We start from the raw sequence: 17205 nt of genomic DNA on the forward strand, positions 1-17205 counted from the left end.
TTCGAAGAATAAGAATCTGTTACAGGAAGTTGAGAAATAAAGGCGTCGACAAAACCATTAACATGTAAACCTTACATGGATCCCAAAATCAATTACCATACAAACCAACCAACCATCAATTGAAGCTGGATTTCACTTGTCAATGGATTTCACTTGTCAATTACCTGACGCTGCATATATTACTCATCTTTTTAATTACAGTCAAAACCATAACAAAGATCAGGTAAGAGAAAAAACTATAATATCCTTACCACCAACAGGTATAGGTGGATAAATTTGAGATTTTTTCAGTATTTCAGCAACAATCCAATTCTTTCAGTGATCGCCAATGTTATACTGATTCTGCTCGTCGTGAGCCATGAATTTGGAGTTGCGCTTGATTAACGATTGTAGAGCTTGTGATGAAAGAGCATGTCGACAGCCACCACTATCGATTTCTGCATCTTGTTTGAAACCACCGTTCCTACCACAGGTTTCATTTCTCTCTTTCAATTCCTTGTAGAATCGCAGTCACAGAGATTCTTCAATCGTCTTCTTTCATAGCCTATTGTAGACCGATATGAAACCCTAACCGTTTTCATATATTTTACAAATGTCCGAATCTCAATATATACTCAGATGTGCGAGCATTACACGAAGTGCAATAATCGTGTAATGCTCGAATGTTGATGTGCGAGAATCACATATACGAGAATCATGTAATGCTCGCATGATGATGTGCGAACATTACATGATTCTCGCATATGTAATTCTCGCAAATTAACAATAAATGGGTTATCGGGGGCATTGCAGTCATTTCACAAGCAAAATTGCTCTTTTTGTCAACTTTATCAAACTGGGGCCTTTTTTGAAAATATGCCTTTTATGAAGGTCATTTCATCAAATTTCCCATTATAATCTGTAATTTGCTTTTCTTTGCTTTGCTTTGCTTGCTTGCTTCAATGGATCCAGTCTATGAACAAGGATTGAGAGATGAAATTGTTTATCTTCATTCTCTATGGAAACAAGGGCCTCCCACTAATCATCTCAATCCCTCATCCTCCATCGCCTCTCCGTTCCATCGTTTTAACCCATCAAATCCAATCCATTTCAAGAAGAAAAAACACAAAACGATACTAAACCTAGTTCAACAACACCGTAATAAGCTTCTTCTTCCGCAGATCGATTCCGGCCCTGAATGGCCAATTCCAAAGAGTCCAGAAATCATATTAAACGGTTGGCCGCCATTGAATCTTCCACCGACAACCCATTTGCCCTCTCCAGAAGATCTAGCCCGATTGGCCGATTCTAAACTGCATCAGAGAACATTGAAGGCTGCCCGTGACTTTTTTTCTGCAGGAATCGAAGATGATGATAATAGTGAAGATGAGGAAGACGCTGATGATCTAATGGAAGATGATGATGATGATGAGCGAAAAGAGTACAATTTCTTCCTCAATCTTTTCAATGAGGATACTGATTTGAGAAATTACTATGAGGGTAAATGGAAAGGTAGTGAATTTTTCTGCTTGGTTTGTGGAGGAATTGCTAATAAGGGGAGTAAGAAATTCAAGAACTGTTTGGCACTTGTTCAACATTCGCTTTCCATAACGAAAACAAAGAAGAAGAAAGCTCATAGAGCTTATGCTGAGGTTATCTGTAAAGTTCTTGCTTGGGATATCAACCAACTTCCTAGTTACTCTTCAATTTTAGCTAAATCTGGTGATTCTGAGGTATAATAATAATCATTTTGTTCATAGAATTGTTTCATTCAGGTCTCATAATATGAACTTTTGGGGAATGATTCGAATGAATGATGCAGATACAAGCTGTTGGCAATGACAGTAATAATAGTGTATCAATGCAAAATGTGGTTGCTCAACTCCACAAGGATGAAATAGTTTCAAATGTTGAGGTTAGTTCTCTTTATTTGATTTCAATTGGGCTTTGGATATGTTTCTAATCAATAATTATTCGAAAACAGGAATCTTTTGCTAATAATTCGAACACAGAAAACATCGGTCTGTCCACAGGAGATGATGCAAGTAAACAAGAAGAAGCAGCAGCAGTGGTTAATCAACTGGTGGATTCTTGATCTTTACTTTCTTTAGTGTTTATTTAGATCAATTTCCTATTATATCTGCTGCATTATGCATATATGATATATTCACTGTCAATAACATAATTGAGTTGGTTAGGTAAAGCTTGTGTTGTTGTTCTCGTGTGGAGAAAGTATTACATAGTTGAGTTGATTGGATTGGATGTATGTTTTGTTGATTATTCGAATGAAACTGACGATATATATATATATGCATACTCAGTGTGGGAAGATCTCGTCCAATATGGTGCTGGAATCGGGGGAAGCCATGGCGATGTTGATGTAATAAAAAGAAAGCAGCTTGGTTAGGTCAAATGACAATGGTGTTGAGCTGGTGGTGGAGTTAGTTGTAGATTTCATTTTGTTTTGTGTTCTACAACAATGTTTCTGTCTTTCATAATTATATTTGTTTCTCAAAGGTTGTTTCCATATGATGTACCTTGATTAACAAACATCCCTAGAAGTAGAAGAAGAACATTATTGAAAATCAAATTGTTTTGTTTGTAGATAAGAGGATAATAACACAAACTAAATTGTATTCAATAAATAGGAATTATAAATTTTTAAATTTAAAATCAATATTATAAATATAATAATAGATAACTTAAGTTTAAGAGGTTTTTTAACATAGTTATATTTATAGGTATAATTCAAAATAATTTTCTCTAACTTATTTTAATATTTTATGTATATTGTAGAGCTTATGTGAATGAACCTGATAGATCATTATGGGCTGAAGCCCAATATTTTAACAACTTTCATTGCGGCCCAAATAGTATTATGTTTATAACTAAAATCATTCGAGAAAAATCCAGAATTCACTTTAGATAGTGTTGATTTATTTTAAAATAATATTAGTTATTATTTATATATATATAATTAAGTTAAATAATAATACTAATTTACATTAAAAAGTAATATTTATTAAAATTAAATTTTATGAGTTAATTTATTTTTAAATATAAATTTACTTTATTTCTATAAAATATTAACTCATAAAATTATTTATAAATCATACTATTAGATTTTACAAGTTAACACCACATTTTTTTATTTTATATTAATTTCAAATACAAATACTCTCTAGGTTTTGTCTCTGTTTTTGTAACACACTATGAAAATGTTATTTTTTATTTTATTTTAATGACCACTTGGATTATTTATTTTAGAATTTATATTTGTTTATTGATTGATTAGCATGACACGTTTTAATAACTGTGTATCTCAATACTGTAAACAGATTTATGATTTCATAATTTTATCTAGTCAAATTATTAAATTGAAACTCTTGATTGAGTTAATTGACATTTTGGATCTCCCTTTCAATCGTGATAATTTGAAGTTTGATTGGTTAAAGTTGGTTTTGTATTAACAATTTTAAAGCAGTTAATTTATTATATATTTGATCTTTGTAAATAAATAAATAAATAAACAATACCTTTAACCACTGAAATTTAAGCAAAACGAAGGTTTTGACTACCGATTCTCTGAAACTCGATAGTCAAAATTAGAGTTGTAAATGAGTCAAGCCGAGCTCAAGCCAACTTGAGCTCGAGCTTTACTCGATTAAAATTTTTATTCGCTCGACTCGATTAAGAATTTATTAGTTCGACTGGAGATCGAATGAGTTTATAAATTCGAGCTCGACTCGACTATTTACCTACAAGCTCGAGCTCGACTACATTATTTACATACAAGTTCAGTTCAACTCGAAAAAATTGAACTAAAATTAAATTTTCAAATATTTATATAGAAAAAAAATTTTATTTTAAATTTTAAATTCTAATATTAAAATAAAAAAATATATATTATTTATTACTAGGCTCGAAAAAGTTCGGCAAGTCATCGATCAAATATTATATAAGATCAAGTTGAATATTAAACGAGTCGACTCGAAATCGACTCGAACTTAGTTAAAGTCGAGTTTTGACTGAGTGACTCACGAAAATATTGACTCATTTGCAGCCCTAGTCAAAAACCTTTAATTCTCTCAAATCCATTAATTAAACTAGCATGTATCCTGTGCATTTGCACGAGTAATAATATAAAAAATTGTAAAAAAAATATTACGGTAAAAATTTTATAGGCGGGTCAACCCACAATCCGACCCAAGTATCCATTTACTCTCACATATATCCAAATTAACCACAGCTCTCGACCCGGCAATCCGGACACTTTAAAAATTAAGCATCATTATATATATATATATATATATATTAGTTAGTTAAAAAGTTGAACTTATATTGTTAAAATGTCACGCGTTTATCAAATTTTGGGTTAAATTTAAAAAAGAAAGTGTTATTAGCCTAGTTGGTTAAAAGGTTGTACTTGTTTTATTAGGTTGCAAGTTCGAACCATACCTATAATATTTTTAATTTTATTTTAAACCATTTTAAGTTTATGGGCGGGTCAACCCACAATCCGACCCAAGTATCCATTTACTCTTACATATATCCAAATTAATCACAGTTCTCGACCCGGCAATCCGGACACTTTAGAAATCAAGCATCATTATATATATATATAGATTAGTATATATATATATTATTTATTTATAAATGTAAAATAATTAAAAGTATATTAGAACTTAGAATAAAATCTTAATTTTTATAACTTTAGTTCAAATATTTAAAAATAAATGACCAAAAATATATTTGATTGTCACCCTAAGAAGTCCAATTTATATCACAATTAATTTTATTTTATTTTATTTTATTTTATTTTTGCAATTAATGATTTATAAAGATAAGATAAAATAAAATAAAAATATAAATATAAAGAAGATTGGGTCACGAGTGACGGGCTCACGACAGTAAACTTAGGTAAGATTGAAAACCTATTTCTTTTTCTTTTTGGGCAAGCCAAACCGAAATCCCCATTGAAACATCTACAAGAGTATTCAGATAGAGAGAGAAGAAGAAGAAAGAAAGAATATATCTTATCGAAGAGCATAGAAGAGGATAATCATGTCTGGAACTGGAGGACCAATTTCACAGGACTGGGCGCCCGTTGTTCTCCGCAAGAAGGCACCCACTGCCGCCGCTCGTAAGGATGAGAAAGCTGTCAACGCCGCTCGTCGATCCGGCGCCGAAATAGAGACCGTCAAAAAATGTATACATCTCTTTCATCCTTAACTACTCTTTTCGATTAGGGTTTTTTCTTTCTTTATGTTTTTATTTTTGATCGATTATCGTGGAATATAGGTTTTCATATCAGGGTTTCCTTTTTATAATGTTTATACGCCGCGTTCTTGATACATATGTCCTGGATTTATATTATTGTTTACTTTGCATAACTCTTTCTAGAGATTTTCAACATTAGATGTTACAGAAATTGGATATGATTCTTCTATTGGTTGTACCTTGATGTGTTGAGAACTCTAAAGCTTTAGGGTTTTTCAAAATAGATAGTTTCTATTCCATTTGGTTTTAAACCATTTTGCCTCATCACAGATCCGATCACTTTTTCTTTCAGTTTTCATTTTTATCTTTTTGCTTCAAATAGTTCTTGATAAACCAACTTACTTAGTGATTGTTGAATGATTGAATCCCTTGTGTTATATCTGCTTAAATCTAACAACTGAAATGAGAAGTTCATGACTTTGTTGTTTAATACTTGAGGCCTTTTTCTTATACTGTTTACTCATGATTTCACTTTCTATTTACAGCTACTGCAGGCACAAATAAAGCTGCTTCAAGCAGTACCTCCTTGAATACACGAAAACTCGATGAAGAAACAGAGATTCTTACTCGTAAGCTTTTATTGATTTGAGTCATTTCACACTCACAGCCAAACTGAAAGTGTTATGGGATCTCTAGCAACTTGTGTGGTTAAAGATTGTTGTTTTATTTATAAAATGTTCAATTTCCTATGACTTACACATCGCAATTGAATCTCAATCTGCTATTTGTTAACTCATGGGTTTGGTTGATTTGTTTTGTAGATGATAAAGTTCCGACTGAATTGAAAAAAGCCATCATACAAGGTCGAAATGAAAAGAAGCTCACCCAGTCTCAACTTGCTCAGGTTTATCTCTTTCTCTAATGTGTATAATAATTATGGGCAACAACTGAGAACAAGTACATAAGCTGTTTAATGTAACATGGCAGTTGATCAATGAGAAACCCCAAGTGATTCAGGAGTATGAATCTGGAAAAGCCATTCCTAATCAGCAGATCATCACAAAACTGGAGAGGGCACTTGGCGTAAAACTGCGAGGAAAAAAGTAAAACTATGCCTGCTCAGCAAGAAAAGACATAATCTAGTGGTGTGTGTTTGTAGCTCATCTCACCGAGATCATCGTTGTTTGATGATGATGGATGTGTCATGCGTCTCTTCTTCTTATTATTAAGGTTGTGAAAACTTAACGAATCCATGTGTTATCATCACATGAAGCTTGAATTGTTATGTTACATTTCCCTTTCTATTATCAACATGGATAAAACTGCTACTTAAGTTCTTGTGATATGTTTAGAGGCAGCAGATTATAATGGGAATCAAATTTGCCTTGCCTTTTGTTTGGAGTCCAATCTCGAGTTCATATTCTCTATCTAGTTTTCCTTATGAAATATTTGGTTGAATCATCATTCATTTTAAGCTCAATGTTTTCAATTGTCTACTATCTTGAATTCTTAAGGGCATTGTTTCTGAATTACATGAAATTGTGACAAAATTCAAGAGAAAAGTTCATCCATTTTGTGATTCACTATCACAATATATTTTTCTTTTGGTCCAAGGGATGTTTTGCGTTTTTTTACAATAAAATACATCTGTGTACCTCTCATACGAGCATACCCATACATCTCCCGGATTCAAATTTGAGATTTCAAGCATTAAATGATGAATTTTAAAGTTATTTACAGAAACACAAATATGATATTTTTCAAAAACACCCCCAAGTTCAAGCAAAAACATGATCTTTCTTGGCATCCCAACAAATCAGTTAGCTCAACAAAAAAAAAAGTTTGGATTTCTCTACTCTGATTTTCGGAAAAACAAATTTCAAAACCAATATTTATTACCATGACATTATTACGACTTAAATATGTAACCGGGGTTAAGAGTTTTGATATCAAGGACCGAATGGAAAAAAATATGTGATCAAGAAAATAATACTAATGGGGTTAAGAGTTTTGATATCAATGACAGAATGGAAAAAAATCTGTGATCAAGAAAATAATACTAATAGTATATATATCTAACAAAGCCATAATATTCAATTTGGGAAGTGGGTTCTACTGAATTCCCCCATAATATTCAATTACAACTGCTCAAGGAAAGAAAAGAGATTTAACTAGATGTGGTTTGCTAATAATATAAACAACACTAACCGTCTAGAATTTTAGCAGTCATCTATGTAGGATGTTCATAGTAACACTATTTACAATTATTAATATATTTTGAAGGCAAAAATTAAAAGCCATGATATTGGAGCAAAACCTTGAACCTTGGCTAGCATTCACAAAGCTATCATTAAAATAAAAAGAGATTAGGTCATCTCAGTAACAATAGAAGATAAAAAATAGGTCAAATTGTATGTGTACTTAAAAAATTTCACTTGTAAATCAATTTTGTGGAAAAGCTTGTCAAGCAAATGGCGAAAGCCTGGAAAGCTGACAATGGATATCTATAATCCATTGTAAAGATATCATCCCCTACCTTACCAAACTGCAGAAGAACAGTCTCTCCATCCCCTTCTCCTTCAGGCTGACTTTGATCCACAGTCTCAGCAAGCTGAAAGTTCTTAACAGACGCAACTGTCACACGGCCATGGAAATTCAAGCACCAGCACTGTAGATGTCCATGCCATCTCGGAGCTTTATTCTCCAGGACAGTATCATATGATCCATCCCGTTTCTTCGTTGTATTTTGGTCTGCACCTTTCACCATACATCTCATTCTTCTGGGGGAACGATAATGCAGGATGCTGAAGTTGTAAGCTACATGTCCAATCTCAATATTGGCAGATGGAACAATCTGGGGACTTATTTGCTTACTCGAAAACCACCTGTTAGTCCTTCTTCTATCACTAGAAGGCTGACTGTCATATATTCTGAAGTTGGTCCCAATGATATCCGAACTGCAAAACCATATACAATAACCAACAATTTATCAGCAAAACATCACCCCCCATATACAATTTTCACTAACCGGACCTTCCTTACCTTATCTTTCCAACATAGGTATTGCTTCCTTGAGATATTTCATCTGCACTAAGCGATATAATATACTCAGTGTGTGCACCTTGCCTACATCTTCGAGCAGCCAAGAGAAATTTCCCCTTTTCTGTTATTGCTGCCAAAATTCATGGGTTAAATGTGAAACTTCAGAATTCTTGAGAATAATAATTCAACACACAAAAAGTGATTACAGAACATGGGTTATGATCATCTGCATAAGCAATATACAAAGAAATTTTCTTTCACTTCACTTACAGGGAGGTAGGCTAAGATAAAGGTAATATGTTGAATTCTTCTTGTCCCGTGTTACAACACACTGAATAGGCAAGTCAGGAGGCCCCGGCTGCAATGAGGAATGGAATACAATAACATATCTATCTATCCATACATAATTAAGCCCTAATTACGCGAAGAGAAGGAAGGAATAGAAAACCTGCTTAAGGCAAGAAGGAAAAGTGAGGGTTCCACTGTTAAGTGCAGACTTGACAACTTCTTTAGTGACTTTCCTCCAGTTCTTGCAAACACAAGCGCAAGACACGACATTTTTTCGATTCGGCCAGTGATCATCGTCCAATCGCTTGATGATATCGTAAAGCAATTCTGGAAATAGCATCGACCAGGAGCGATTGTCAGAATCTGGAACATCAATAGATACGTCGACGATACCGTCGCCGTCGTCGTGATCGCGGCGGCTGCGTTCATGATTACTTGGTGATCCGACAAGGATATCTTTGAACGATTTGGATAAAGGATTGGCGATCATCGGAGGAGAGGAGGAGGAGGAGAGACGTGACTTCCCAAGTGACATATTCCTTTTTTCCAAATACAATTGATAACTAACATTCTCACTCCTCATTTTAAATGCTAACTTTATACTAAAATAAAATAAATAAAGCTATTTTAAATCAATTAAGATATAAATAATATAATTTAAAATAAATTTAATTAATCGAGATTCACATAATCATCCCTTTGTTTAGATATGATTAGGGGTGATTCTAAGAAAGTACAGTTTTTTTATTTTTTTTTTATAAAAGAAATTAAAATTTATTAATGTATAATGATAAGATAAAAAATAATAATTTAAAATAAATAATATTTTAATTAATAAATTGAATTATCTAATATTAGAATAAAAGAAAAAATAAATAATATATTTTTTAATTTAATTATTAAATTAACTCAAATCCATAAAATTATTATACAAATCTGAAACAAAATCTCATTTAATAAATGTTGTGTACCACAATAAATATAAAATTGACCAAATAAAAGTTATTCAACATTTTTTTTAGTTGATAAAACTTTAAAATAATTCAATCAATTTTTTGGGGTAAGAGGTTCAGTTATTATACTAAAAAAAGCTTGAAATTGATTTGAAAGAATTTCAAACTCTCGGTTTCAGTTTGATTGATTTCATTTGAATAATACAAATTATTGCTAAATAATATAATTATACACAAAAATTAATTGTAAAATATTTACAGACTGTATATATTAACTTTACAAAACAAATAAATATATAAACAAAAAATTGTTTGTTGATTTCTATATGATCAGTTTGAATTAGACTAATTTGGATTAAGTGGTTCAATCAATTTTACTTCCACTCATACAAAACTTAAAGTTAATTTTAATTTTATATTATAATTTTTAATAATCAAAGAATCTTGGGATATGTTTAAAAAATGGATTTATTCCAAATCAATGTGTATTATTTTGTGAAGAAATTTATTTAAATATATTAAAAACTAATTAAAAAAAATAGAATGTATTTTTTAATAAACAATTTGATTGACAATGGAATATACAAAATGCTTATAAAACTTAAGAAAGTGTAGACGAAAATGTAATATAATTAACAGAACTGGCAAATAACTAAAAGATTGGGGGACAAAACTCACTTTTATTTGGAAAATAAGTTATAAATTACTTCAATTTAATTTAAAAATAAAAAAAAAAAACAGGTTCCCCTGATAGGATAAAAGGAGAGAAATAATTGAAGTCCTCTGCAATTTGAACTCCAACAATAGAACACAAGTCTAAGCAAAACTGTAGCCACATGTATTTTTTAGTATTCTTGTTAAGAAAGAAACTACATTGCCTTTGTCTCATTCCAAGACTTTAAAATTGCGAAGACAAACATCGCAACTACACCAAAAGAACTGCGTTTATACAACCATCATTCTCGGGATTATTTGTTACTTGAGCATACTTCCCTGCATCATAATTACAGTAAACGTGTTAGAAATTGTAATAAACCAAGAAAATAATCGTTGTTGTGTTCATCATCAGAAGAAGAATCTTACCCCATACAACTTTTCCAGCAGGAGTGACCAGACCCAATTCACTAACATTTACCTACAAAAATTATTATTATAGCATTGGTTTAGAGATATCTTGATGACCCGACTCGTAAAACATAAAAAAGATAAGATAAAAACATATGGTCACCTCAATAATAGTTCCTTTGGTCACAACACCAAGAGAAGTGTACATTGGACCATTGGGATTTTTCTTAACCCCGATCATTTGAAGATTGAAAGTACATTTCAGTTCAGGATGTGTGACGTGAGCTTTATTGAATCGCAGACCTGAAGGACGAATAAACCTCTCGTACTTTGGAGGTTTTCTTGTAAAACCTTCTCCTACAAATGTCACTTTTGTAATCATCCTCTTCCACTGTTTGGCTGTCACAAAAAAAAAACACAACAAATACATAAGTACTTCATGTCCTAAGTAACATGACATCAATGTTAGTTTTCCAATGTACACTTCTACCAAAAGATAACTACACAACTATCATGAACCTCACGAAAGGTCGTTTATGACTATACCTCTATTGTATCTACCCTAGGGTTCAAATTACTATGACAGTATTTGTAACTGATTTTTGACACACTTTGCATCAAGGGTATATAACAAAATTGTAAACTCTATCAGAAAACAAAGCCAACTAGTCGAGTTTAGTATTTCAGTTGATTAGATAGTGTGATTATTTAACCCAAATCAAACAAGCTCTAATAAATTCTGGAAGTTAAATCATCTTCAATTTTCACCTAAATTCTCAAAACCCTACTCTAGCTCTAGATAGCATAACATATTGTCATGGCTATATTCAGTTACAAAACATTACACATAAGGAGTTTGCACAAAAATCAGCAGAATGTTTTAACAATGACTCATATTAATCTTAGAAGTAACTACACAAGAAAAAGAAATGGAGATTTAAGCAAATTTTACACCATATGATACTTACTTTTACGTTTACCCGTCCTTATAACCCTAAACATTTCATCTTCAGCCACGGGTCTCACCTGAAGAAACAAATAATTGCTTTAGAACATTAGTTACCAATCAAAAGTTGAGTCACCCCATTCAAAATATAGATAACACCATTCATTCCACAATTGAATATCAATTCATGACATTTAATCATGATTACATCTAGAGTTTGTTGACAACATAAGAGTTGTAATTAAATTTTCAGTGTTAATGCCATATCAATCCAAAATATCCTACCTTTGGTAGTGGAACATCCCATTTCCCAGCCTTCTCTTTTCTCTTTTGCTTTATGGTATTGCTAAGAACCTGAAGAGAAAGAACCAACAATGCTGAAAATGCACTTATACTTTAATAATCAGATAATATCCCAACCAGAATGCAATATATTACCTTTGCCCTAGCTGTTGTATCACGATCCAGCAGATATGCAGGAACTGCTCCTTCTTGAACATTATCATCCACCTTCCTTCTATTCGATGATTCTTCATGCATAGCCAGCCTAAGGACCCATAAAAATCAAACATATAAAGCTTTATAACATATATAATAACAAATCATTGAAAAGTCAAATGAAAGAAGCTTACGTTTTCTTCATTAGGGCCTTCTCAGCATAGCGTTTCTTCGCAAGAAGCTTACCCTTGATACCCAGAGTCTGTTTATTGACAATTCAAGCAAAATTAGAACTTACAAATCAATTCAAGCAATATGAAAGATGGACGAGAGAAGATAGTGACCTTCTGAGCAATCTGAGATCGTTTGTGGACTTCACGAGCCTCCTTCTTACGCTTGCGTTCGAAATGGTCATGGCGATAACCATTTCTCTTCCTGTGAAGCTCTATGTAATCTCCTTGAGGCTGAAACAAATAATAATTCGTGATATAATCAAATCGATAAGTGATCCAAGAGATTCATAGGATTAAACATCATCATCATCAAATAGACTTACCATGGCGGATGAGAAAGAAACACTTTTAGGTTTCGAAAGAGAGAGTACTGTGTAGATGCCGCTCTTCTTTTGTAACCCTACCGTTAAGGGCGAACGATATCTGAAGAAGGAAGTTTTTTATTTTATTTTTTAATAAATATTAGGGTTTTGATCTAATTATTTTGAAATTAAAAATAAATATAGGCGGAATTGTACCGCTGTAAAACTAAATAACGGTAACATATAGAAAGTTAAACATGATTGTTACCCCCCAAAAATTAATTTGAGTATAAAATAAGTAAAAGTGTGGTAAATTAAATCATTATTAATTTTATTTTTACTTTAATAAGATAGTCACTACACCCATTTAAATAATTTTAAAGATTATTAAACCTAAATTTTTATTTTTATTTTTATTTTTATTTTAATAAAAGTTTAAACACTCAAATTTCATTTTAGCAAACACAATATAAACTAGACTATAAATATATAAATATTACTAATTATATTTTTGTTTAAACTGATATAAATAAAAATGAAAATTATGACAATTTTTTTTTAACTGCATAATTTCTTAACTGAAAATCTTATGCGCATTTGATCCAAGCCCTTTGATTGGGGTATGTCAGTTGTGAAAGAGACCGGCATATATCATGCCATCAAACTCAACTGTTTTTCCAGCCGCAGTGGTGTCCTATTCGGATGCCTTCACACTTTTATCGCTATGCTTGAACTAAGTTGTTTCACAACCCACACTTTCTTTTTGTTTGAGTTTTCTTGCGCCATAGTGACCCTTTTACGAACCCCTCATTTTAGGTTTTGTCTTTTTTATTTTCACATATTCATACATTAATAATAAAAAAATAATGTAAATTAGACTACAATGATATATTTATATATTATTTTTTAATAATACATTACATGTCATTATTTAATATAACGTGTAGCTAAGCATGTAAAGAAAAAATAATAAAAAAATTTAACGACAAATCATGTTATAACTAAGATGTGTCAAAAGAAATATAACAAAAAGTCGAACTATATACATCATCTTCGTTAAAAGAACTCCAAACAACCTAAACAAGTCTTTCAAGTGCTTGGGTATAAACCCACAATTGAATTGAACAAGTACCAAACAATCAAAATCAAGGGTATGAGTAGACTTAAGACATTGGTTATTGGTTAGAGTATATATCGTCTTCTCATAAAATATATAAACCACTTAGAATAAAAGTGGTGTGCAGTTCTCTTGCATACCTTTGAATTAGTAACCAAACAAACCTGTTACGTTACTTCATTTTATCTGTCAAGTACAATTTCATCATCTTAATTTATACTTAAAAATGGGATGGATCTATGGCTACTAGTCATTATGTATTTATCATAAAACACATAATAAGATGGTTCATTCATTTGATCTTTCTAGAAAATAGAGTTCCCCCTTTATATTTATTGAAATGGCTATGCATCACCTTTAAGGGATGAAATACAATGGAGAAATTCAAACAAAATTCAAACAAATAGTTACACCATACACGGGTTTAAGCGGATGGTTAGAAAAAGGTTTACATTGGCGTCGTTTAATCATCTAACATTTTTTTTTGTTGTCTTTTCACCCCGCAATTAAGAAAGCTCGACAACGCAACAATGACTACAAAGTTCTTTCTCTACATCCTCCTCTATAGGTTCCAATTTGCTCCACGCTCCTCCCTTTATCGACGTGTCAAATACACATGCCATCGACACATTTCTCGACGCCTCCTCGGCTATTCGATAGCCCGCCAAGAAATAAAGGTGTGTACCGATAGGGGCCATGGTCATGTACATCCGTTGAATCGACATCAAACCGTGATCAAATGAAGGGTTGATATGCATTTGGGATCCGTCCACAATGTTCCAAATTTTAAGCTTTCCATCATATGAATCTATATGCCCTTTCCATGCGTTTAGACAATCGCCCGAGCTAAATAAAGTCCCTTCCACTTGGACAATTTGATTAGGTGGCACATCTAACTTCCACATACCCGCCACTAGGTCCCATTTTTGGGTACGAGGGTCATATGTTTCAACCGAACATCGTACCACGTGATTAAATTTTCCATCCATGTCCAATTTATTAACGAATCCTCCTACCACGTATACTTTTCCCTGCCATGTCACCCCAACACATTTGTACCTATTAAAGACAATTAGCAATCATAGTTATAACAATAATTATTTTTTATTTTCAACTATATTCTCCATGGTGCACATATCTTAATATCATTTTATTTAGAACTTTAATTGTACCTTAAGGTTGACATATTTGGCAACACGGTCCATTTGTTCTCCGATAAGTCATACACCTCGGCGCATGACGTGCCCAGGGCAACCGACAGCTCGGACAACCCTCCGGCCACATAGATTTTTCCCTCAAGAACCGTGCACGCGAAGTCGTACCTCGGTTTGTTAAGTGGTCTGCACTGAGACCAGAGCCCGGTTGAAGTATCATAGCGCAAGACCGACGATCTGATCACGACATCCTTCTCGGAGGTGGAGATGTTTGTTCCGGGCGTCTCGTGGTCGGAAGGGGACACTTTTGTTACCTTCTCACATTCACGACCGCCAATTATGAAAATCGAGTCCCGTATGGAGACCATGGCAAAATCTTTCAATACGTGGTTTGGGGTCAAACCCATAATTGGGCTAACCCTAGTCCACGCATTGCTTGATGGATGGTAACTCTCGATCCAATTACAAACTAAGTTATCATGTTTCAATTCTCTAGTGCAAAAAGAAGCAAATATGTGATAGTTCGAATTGGATACCTCGGACGACATTTGTTTGTTGGGTGAGGTTAGAAATTATCGGAAATTCAGAAGTCATTTTGTGTTATGAATAAGGGGTATGTATATAAGAATTTATGTAGTCTAAGTTATGCCAACGGAGCTAACAAGAAAATAATTTTTGATAACATCGAAATAGATGAAGAGAGTCACAATTAATAATGTTTAATTTTTGTTTGTTATCTTGGGATTATTAAATTCTTCTTGTGTAAGGATCGAATTAATTAATTATGATTTCATATATGTTGTCTCTTGTTATATTATTTTAATTAAACTAATTTAACAAATATTTAGTTAATAATTAGAATGAGTTGAATGTATAAATTGGAGATTCGAAATTAATGGATAATTAAGACTATTTTAAAATTTTGGAATTGTATTAATTGAGATAATTAAGTTCAACTTTAACCTTTAATTTGTTGTTTACCAATCATTAGATGAGGGGTTAAAAGTTGGTTGTTACTTGATATTAAGTTAATATTCAATTTGTAAATGATGTAATAGTTGAGGGACTGAAAAGTTGGTTGGTATATACCCTGACACTCCCTTTTGTAACATTGTTGAATAAAAAAATATTAGTTTATTTTTTCAGCCGTTTCTTGCTTTGATTCTTTATTTTCAAATATTCCTCTTTACATTAAATAAATTGCGGCATTTTCGGTTCAATAAAAAAGTTTGTAATTAAAAATGATTAAAAAATAAATTATTAATTTTATTCTTATTCAAACGTTTTCAATTATATTATCATTTAAAATATTTTAAATTAAGGTAAAATAAAGAGTTATGTAATTTTTTAAAAATTTTATTCTGTTCTTCTTAAATTATTTATATCACATCACCCACTATCATTTTAATTATAAAATCACAGTTATTTTTACTTAATCTTTAAACAAATTAAATTTTAAATAAAAAAATATTATAATAATTTAATAAAATTAAAAACCTAAATAACCTATTTTCATTAAACAATATACTTTTAGACAAAATCCAACAAATTCTAAAAAGACCAGACAGCTAGTTGAGTTGAGTTATTTAAATGACTCAAATTTTTTTTTTTTTATTTAACACATAATTCAATTAATTAACGAAAATATCTTATATTTTATAATTATATATATTAATACTTTAAGTATTTTTCTAAAAGAAAATTATCACTGTATCTTTAATATCATAACCAATAATTACATTTTTCTTTTATCTCTACATATTAAAAAAAAAAAAATCATAACAAGGCCAATATAGAACCAGCCCTAAATAAAATAAAAATAACTTTCCGTGTAGCTTGGCTTGATCAAGGTCCGAGCCAAATAGACAATAGGTTAGCCAGATGAGCTGGCCGGCTTGCAGCCAGCAATCCATTTTTCTTTTAAATATATCATATCAAATACATAATTATAAAATTTTATTGTAAATTATAGTAATTTTTTATATATAAAAATAATTTTAATTTAAGTAGGGTTCGGCTCACATCTGATTCTTTTTAATTTTATATATATTAATTTAATTAAAAAATCGTTTAAACACAATATAAAAATAAAAAATAAAAAATACAGTAAAATAATTAATTAATTTAAAGATATTTGCTCAAAGATACTAAAAAAACAATAAGATTTCCACACGAATCCACATTTTCTGAATCTAATCACATACGTCGTGATAATTGAATTGTGAATAATTTTTAACTGTCTACTTTGATTATTAAATATTTTTTGATTTCTTTTCCACCAGACAATCCACTTGAAAATTATATGGATAAAAACTCATCTTCTAAATTTTGCATTTTTTGTCGCCAAATCCATGTATCTCAACAATCACTTATGGTAACCGCAATAACTCATTGTATTCCGGTCAAATTCTACAATAAAGAAAGACTCTATATATTTGTAATAACATGACAATGTAAAAGTATATGAG

General features: G+C 31.5%; 5 protein-coding genes across 6 annotated transcripts; 2 read left to right on the forward strand and 3 right to left on the reverse strand.

The window, feature by feature from the left end:
• The first annotated feature begins 898 nt into the window (after positions 1-898).
• On the forward strand, positions 899-2590 carry LOC124940000. Its single transcript, XM_047480474.1, has 4 exons — positions 899-1712; positions 1802-1894; positions 1964-2062; positions 2301-2590. Exons 1-4 carry the CDS (start codon positions 942-944, stop codon positions 2361-2363), a joined length of 1026 nt encoding a protein of 341 aa, XP_047336430.1. The 5' UTR covers positions 899-941; the 3' UTR covers positions 2364-2590.
• Positions 2591-4943: 2353 nt separating this feature from the next.
• On the forward strand, positions 4944-6606 carry LOC124938371 (multiprotein-bridging factor 1b-like). Its single transcript, XM_047478795.1, has 4 exons — positions 4944-5188; positions 5745-5828; positions 6021-6103; positions 6187-6606. Exons 1-4 carry the CDS (start codon positions 5044-5046, stop codon positions 6304-6306), a joined length of 432 nt encoding a protein of 143 aa, XP_047334751.1. The 5' UTR covers positions 4944-5043; the 3' UTR covers positions 6307-6606.
• A 900-nt stretch (positions 6607-7506) lies between these two features.
• Positions 7507-9069, reverse strand: LOC124939973 (tubby-like F-box protein 7). 2 transcript variants are annotated; one of them, XM_047480442.1, is made up of 5 exons: positions 8690-9069; positions 8512-8599; positions 8242-8371; positions 7736-8156; positions 7507-7543 (listed from the first exon to the last, which is right to left on the reverse strand). In XM_047480442.1, the coding sequence occupies exons 1-5, from the start codon at positions 9062-9064 to the stop codon at positions 7529-7531; spliced, it is 1029 nt and encodes a 342-aa protein (XP_047336398.1). In that variant the 5' UTR covers positions 9065-9069; the 3' UTR covers positions 7507-7528. The 2 variants fall into 2 exon arrangements, with proteins under 2 accessions (XP_047336398.1, XP_047336397.1); XM_047480441.1 differs by having other exon boundaries at positions 7507-8156.
• Positions 9070-10233: 1164 nt separating this feature from the next.
• Positions 10234-12590, reverse strand: LOC124938607 (ribosome biogenesis protein NSA2 homolog). The gene is made up of 9 exons (XM_047479078.1): positions 12488-12590; positions 12276-12395; positions 12126-12193; positions 11932-12040; positions 11779-11847; positions 11516-11573; positions 10711-10946; positions 10566-10617; positions 10234-10475 (listed from the first exon to the last, which is right to left on the reverse strand). The coding sequence occupies exons 1-9, from the start codon at positions 12488-12490 to the stop codon at positions 10408-10410; spliced, it is 783 nt and encodes a 260-aa protein (XP_047335034.1). The 5' UTR covers positions 12491-12590; the 3' UTR covers positions 10234-10407.
• Positions 12591-14089: 1499 nt separating this feature from the next.
• On the reverse strand, positions 14090-15144 carry LOC124939697 (kelch-like protein 1). Its single transcript, XM_047480145.1, has 2 exons — positions 14756-15144; positions 14090-14642 (listed from the first exon to the last, which is right to left on the reverse strand). The coding sequence occupies exons 1-2, from the start codon at positions 15142-15144 to the stop codon at positions 14090-14092; spliced, it is 942 nt and encodes a 313-aa protein (XP_047336101.1).
• Between the last annotated feature and the right edge of the window lie 2061 nt (positions 15145-17205).

Source organism: Impatiens glandulifera, chromosome 5, assembly GCF_907164915.1.
Source record: "Impatiens glandulifera chromosome 5, dImpGla2.1, whole genome shotgun sequence".
NCBI classification, from domain to species: Eukaryota; Viridiplantae; Streptophyta; class Magnoliopsida; order Ericales; family Balsaminaceae; genus Impatiens; species Impatiens glandulifera.